This window comes from Brassica oleracea, chromosome C9 (genome assembly GCF_000695525.1).
Source record: "Brassica oleracea var. oleracea cultivar TO1000 chromosome C9, BOL, whole genome shotgun sequence".
In the NCBI taxonomy this organism is placed as follows: Eukaryota; Viridiplantae; Streptophyta; class Magnoliopsida; order Brassicales; family Brassicaceae; genus Brassica; species Brassica oleracea.
In genome coordinates, this window is record NC_027756.1 from 53,162,541 (window position 1) to 53,168,234 (window position 5,694).

At 39.6% G+C, this 5,694-nt stretch overlaps 2 protein-coding genes across 2 annotated transcripts in view; one reads left to right on the plus strand and one right to left on the minus strand.

Moving 5' to 3' along the window:
- The first annotated feature begins 462 nt into the window (after positions 1–462).
- Positions 463–1,911, plus strand: LOC106315347 (F-box/kelch-repeat protein At4g39753-like). Its single transcript, XM_013753078.1, has 3 exons — positions 463–852; positions 1,069–1,736; positions 1,842–1,911. Exons 1-2 carry the CDS (start codon positions 463–465, stop codon positions 1,729–1,731), a joined length of 1,053 nt encoding a protein of 350 aa, XP_013608532.1. The 3' UTR covers positions 1,732–1,736; positions 1,842–1,911.
- Positions 1,912–2,161: 250 nt separating this feature from the next.
- Positions 2,162–5,694, minus strand: part of LOC106318492 (alpha-L-arabinofuranosidase 2-like) — an 8,289-nt gene continuing 4,756 nt past the window's right edge. The window contains exons 4-17 of the mRNA XM_013756500.1: positions 5,066–5,187; positions 4,821–4,974; positions 4,676–4,745; positions 4,439–4,584; positions 4,300–4,345; positions 4,162–4,214; positions 3,907–4,051; positions 3,704–3,822; positions 3,555–3,626; positions 3,207–3,313; positions 3,051–3,107; positions 2,772–2,961; positions 2,533–2,670; positions 2,162–2,458 (exon numbers count right to left, since the gene is read on the minus strand). Coding sequence (XP_013611954.1) covers positions 2,357–2,458; positions 2,533–2,670; positions 2,772–2,961; positions 3,051–3,107; positions 3,207–3,313; positions 3,555–3,626; positions 3,704–3,822; positions 3,907–4,051; positions 4,162–4,214; positions 4,300–4,345; positions 4,439–4,584; positions 4,676–4,745; positions 4,821–4,974; positions 5,066–5,187 — 1,521 coding nt within the window. The 3' untranslated portion in view covers positions 2,162–2,356. The remainder of the gene's footprint in view (positions 2,459–2,532; positions 2,671–2,771; positions 2,962–3,050; positions 3,108–3,206; positions 3,314–3,554; positions 3,627–3,703; positions 3,823–3,906; positions 4,052–4,161; positions 4,215–4,299; positions 4,346–4,438; positions 4,585–4,675; positions 4,746–4,820; positions 4,975–5,065; positions 5,188–5,694) is intronic.

The following is a 5,694-nucleotide window of genomic DNA, read 5'->3' on the forward strand; positions in this document are numbered from 1 at the left end:
AGAAGGAGGAGTAGAGAAATATTTGGGACTCCCGGATCATTTCGGTCGACGAAAAAAGATCTTTTCACAAGTATAGTGGACCGGATTAGGCTAAAGGGCGCTAGTTGGGCATCGAGACATCTTTCGAGTGCGGGTAAACTAGTCATGTTAAAGGCGGTACTCACTGCAATGTCATCCTTTGCAATGACTTGTTTCCTACTACCAGTGAGCTTGTGTACTCGAATTCAGTCTGCTCTTACGAGATTCTGATGGGACTCGTCTCCGTAAAAGAAGAAAATGTGTTGGGTAGCTTGGGTTAGACTTACAGCCCCAAAGGCTTTGGGCGATTTAGGAATCAGAGACATCCAAGCCTTCAACAAGGCTCTTCTAGCGAAGCAGGCCTGAAGGATCGTAACAAAGCCGGAGTGCTTATTGTCAAGAGTATTACGAGACAAATATTATAGTAAAGCTCCCTTTCTACAAATGGATACACCGAAAGCTGCTTCACATGGATGGAGAGGGATCCTGGTGGGGAGAGATCTGCTTGTAACCAACCTGAGCAAAGCCATTGGAGATGGAGAAAGTACACTGGTGTGGAAAGACCCTTGGCTAAGCATGGACGAGCCGTTGAGACCGGTTGGTCCAATGCAAGAGATCCACCAAGATCTTTGCATCGCGGATCTCCTTTGCAGAAGAACTACGGAATGGAATATACCAAAGATACTGAGCATCCTTCCCCAGCACTTACCAGAGATTTTTCTTATCAAACCGAGTGTTACAGGAGCGACAGATTCCTACGTGTGGTTGGCTTCCAAATCAGAGATGTACTCAGCCAAGTCTGGCTATTACGCAGCAACAGCAGTTGAAGCAGATGCAAGTTTTTAATATATGATATGGTTGTGTTAAAAAAAAAAAGTTTTCTAAATCGGATCGAGTAGAAATTAATCAAAATAAAGGGGTGAGTTTTCAATATATGAAAACAAAGGTATTATACACTTAAGTTGTTAACCTAATCGTGTGTATACCCTAATGCTACAATCTTACACTTAAGTTGTTAACCTACCGTAATGCTACAATCTTCGGTTCAAGCCGCCGCTTCTGCGGAAGTCGTACCACCCTAAACTCTCCCTAGTCTCCAAGACCTTCCGCTCTCTCATCTTATCCACCGAGCTCGTCCACGCACGGTTTCACCACAAAACACAAGAACCGTTCTTTTCCATATGTTTACAGCTTCCCGACCGTCCTCGTCCCTCGTGGTTCACCCTCTGGGTGCAACCTGATCAAGTCGAGAAGAAGAAAGCTACATTTGTGCAAGTGCCGTCTTCTTCCTATGCTCCTCGAGTACCACTGCTAATTCGCGCGGTTGGTTCAGATGTCTACGCGTTAAGACAAGGTTACCCTCCGTCCACAGTCATGTTAGTCCGCAACAGAGAGAACTTTTTATGGAGTAAAGCACCTAACATGACTGTAGCTAGAGTGAATCCAGCTGCATGCGTACTCGACGGGAAGATATACGTGTTGGGAGGTTGCTGCGAGGCCGCCGCGAAAAGCTGCTGGGGTGAGGTTTTCGATACAAAGACTCGAACCTGGGAGACTTTACCTGACCCTGGAGGCGAGCTTCGGTTCTCTTCAGTGATTAAAAAACTAGAGATTATCGGAGGGAAGGTTTACGTTACGAGTAACGAGGGGGAGGAAGACTCTGTCTACGATCCGAAAACGCGTAAGTGGGAGGCTATAGATTGGCAGCTATGAGCAAGGTCTGATTCCTTTTTATTTAACACTAATCAGATTTGTTTTTTAGAATTTGTTTCTATAATCTAACTGAGATGTTTTTCTTATGTTTCCTGGATCTGGCAAAACAGGCTAAGGTTATGAGAGAGTTCCAAAAGCAGTCTGCGCAAATGGACATGACTGTCAATCGGTTGGCGGGGCTTAGGTAGAAAGAAAGAAAGAAGTGCTGTGAGCTTGAAGAAAAAGTTTCAGACCAAGAGCTACTGGTTAGTTTAATATCATTGATCAATTTGAAGTTTTTTGATTGTGCATTGTAGTAAAGTTTGTTGTAATGAAAGTGTTTTATAATTTTTTTTTAAGAACTCATAATTAAGAGACATTAAGTCTCTTAACTCATTTTTACAATTTAAAAATTATTAAAAATTAATTAAGAGATCCTTTAAGGAGTTTTGGGATAATGATGCTCTTAGATTATTGCATGTGAAGTTATCCAAGGAAAACGGTAATTTTATTCAACTAAATAGGTAATCATCATCGATCATCATTCACGCCCTCACTTAGAGTCTACAACGTCTAGTGACACTAAATACTCTTAGGACATAGATAGATTCACTCTGCTACGTGCCTTTCTTTTTATGCAGCAGATCTAAGATTCTTTCAGCAAGTCCAATGATGCGAACGAGTAGGGCGCGAGAACAAACGTCAAGTTCCCCTCGGGCATCACCAGGATGGTTTCTTGTGGCGCAATCTGCAGGAAACCAATAAGAAAAAATTGGTTTAGTAATTAAACGAATATGAGGCCGGTACTGCAACCAGTCTTACCATCTCTGGGTTGGAGAAGGAGTTCTCATCCATCACACTGGCAGATGTAAGTACTTTCTTCTTTTTTGCAGAAACTTTCGAGTCCAATCCAGTCATCTTTACCTTCAGCTCCACTGTCACGTTTGCAAAGTTAACAGCCTGCAAATATATATATGGATATCAACCCACAACATTCATTTTTTATCTGTAGCTTAACTCAAAATCTGTAAAATAATTACACTTGAAAAACAACGCAAAACCTTAATCTGTATGTAATCAGAGCCATTGCTTTGGAAGGATATGGCAGATGCTTCAACATAAGAAGAGTTTCCCTCCATAGTAGAGCTGAGAAGAGTTGCTCCACTTGACTCTGTGAAGAACTGTTGGACCCAGTAGCTTGGTGTTCCATACAAATGAGAGGAGTTGAAAACTATAGCATCTGGCAACCACCTGATAAATAAATAAAAACAAAGCAAAACGTCTTTGATGATTTCTGACTAAACCATTCAATGTAACTAAGGTGAGAGAGATACACATACCTTCTGTCGTTTGTGTTAAGGAAGAGAGGTGCATAGCTTACCATTCCTACAACATCACTGCAAACAAAAAACAAGGAGAGTAAATGTAAAAAAAAACGTTTGTTATGTGGTGGTCCAAATCGGAGAAAGACGAGAAAAAGTTGTGTAAGAAAAAACCTGTTCTTTTCCAAACCAAGGAGGAAACCTGCTTCACCAAGAGCGGCTAGAAGGTTTCCCTTATTAGCATCTGGTTTGCCCCTCGCAGCGTATTCACTAACGAAAGCCTGTGAACCAAACAAATGTTCAAAGCTCATCATCAATAAGATATGCAGAGGCTATGAGGAGATGGTTCTCCTCTAGATGATTCTGAAACATTTACAATTGTAGTGTCTTTTAATTTCTAAAAACACTAAGCACATGATGCGTTCATTGTAAAAAAGTTTTCTTTTTGGGTTGAATAAATCTAACATTCATTCAAAAAAAAAAAAGTTTTTGTTGCAAGAAAATATGAACTCTTTTTATCACCTTTGGACCATCACGCGATGTATTGTCAAACATATGTGACATGGAAAACAACGCCTTGGCAGGAGTATAAACCTGGAACAAAAAAAAGGAGATGCATAAGCACAGTTTAATTACAAGCATAAACGTTTGTTTTTGTATGTGTTTTTTACGTGAAAATCATAGTAATCAGCGGGGTGATCGAGTGGTTGAGACGATCCATCGCAGTTGGAGATGATTTTGATGTCTGGATAGGCTTTCTTGATAGCATTATAGAACTCAAGGTAGTTTCCTGAACAAAAATAAAATTTTGTATCTAATTTGGTATATGATCAAAAGCTCCTTTATCTTCATTAGGTAGGCAAAGGTTAAAAACCTTTGTAGTATTTTTTCCCACAATCTTCATTCCCAACAGCAACATATTTAAGGCCAAAAGGCTTTGGATGTCCCATTGCAGCTCGAACTGATCCCCATGTTGAATTAGCATCACCACGAGCAAACTCAATACCATCTAGCGCTTCCTGAAACCAAACAAAGTAGAGAGAGATCACATTTTTAGTTTTGTCACTGCCTCACTAGTGAACCACAATCACTCTCTTAAACTTAAAGGGAAAGAGTTTCATGAGAATACTTGAACAAACGGCATGATACTTGCGGTTTCAACTTGATTATTATGACTGTTTCCTGCAACAGTTACAAAGAGGGTTAATACATGTAGTAGTGAAAGTAAAAGAAGTCTTAGAGATATAGTTAACTTAAGAAAATATACCACTGTTAAACACCCATATTGGAGCTGCACCGAGATCTTCCGCCAGCTGCAAGAATATTTTGGTTGGAAAAAATTAAAATTAGGTGAATGATTAAACACTTAAATATGCATGGTTACAGAAAAGGTAGAATATTTTTACTTGGAAGAACTCAAAGTGACCAAGACCATCATCGGTCCAGTAATTCCAAACATCACCAAAGTGGCCAGGCCTCTCTTCCCAAGCTCCCACGGTTTCTTTCCAGTGGAATGCGTTGCTTAACCAAGCACCCTCCACATAACAACCACCTAACTCAAGAAAATACTTATATAAGTATTTTAGCTTAATTTATAATTTTACTAAAAGATAAGATGGTGTTTTGCTCTTTAAAGATTTTACCAGGGAAACGGATGAAACGAGGTTTGAGATCAACCATCATTTGGAAAAGATCATTCCTAAAACCATGTCCCTGTGACCGAACCAAAAATATGAATTAGTAGCTTGATTACTCTAGGCTGTTTCTCAAAGAAGTAAACAAACCTACCTTATAAGTATCCACAGGCATGGCTGAGACTTGATCAAGCCAGATTGAACCATTTTTGGTGGTTGTCAATTGAAGCCTTGCGCCATCATCTGTTCCATTTGCCTCCAAAAGCACTTCCTTCTTTGTCCATTTTGAAACCTCAGAAGCCAAAGCTCTGCAAGAAGTAAAAAAAAATGATAAACAAACCAGTCTTGAAAAAATACTTGGAAACTATTGAAACAAGACTTTGAAAGTTTCGCTCTTACATAATCTGCTCTGATGCAAGAGTTAGTGATCCATTCGAGCTTGTCAAAGACACAGACACATCGATGTCCCCAGTGGAACGCACATAAAGGGTCACTTTGTATTTCTTTCCTTCTTCAATGTTCTACAAAAAAAAATGGAAGTGAATAGAAATTTTATATTTATCATCAGAGAAAATAGCAAAGTATGAAACGTACCATGCCCCAGTAACCCGGGTTATAAACCCCGACACCTTCTGATGGACAACCACTGCTGTTACAAAGCACTTCCATTCTAAGTGCAATTTTGTTGCGCTCAAAACATGAAGAGCGGTCTGTAACTACAGATATGGTTGATTCATCTCCAATAATGGACCAAGGCCAGATACTGGAAGGAATGATTTGTCCACCAGCTTCAAATCCTGGAGCAAAAGATTTAACAATGAGTTTAGTTTTGTTATTTTCACCATTCTTTTTTCATGAAAAATGTTACAGGAAATAAAGTTAAAATTCAGACAAAAACCTCTGTTGCTAACAAGTTCAGCCCACAGTCCACCTGCTCCAGCATGATTGATTTCCTGTCAATAATTACTTGAGATTTAGTTTTATAAAGAGTTACATTGATACTTAAAGCATCAAACTATGTAAAAAAA

Coding starts and splice junctions, on each gene's coding strand:
- LOC106315347 (XM_013753078.1), top strand. CDS start 463: ATGGATACACCGAAAGCTGCTTCACATGGATGGAGAGGGATCCTGGTG. Junction 853..1,068: donor CAACAGCAGTTGAAGCAGAT/GCAAGTTTTTAA, acceptor CTTCGGTTCAAG/CCGCCGCTTCTGCGGAAGTC.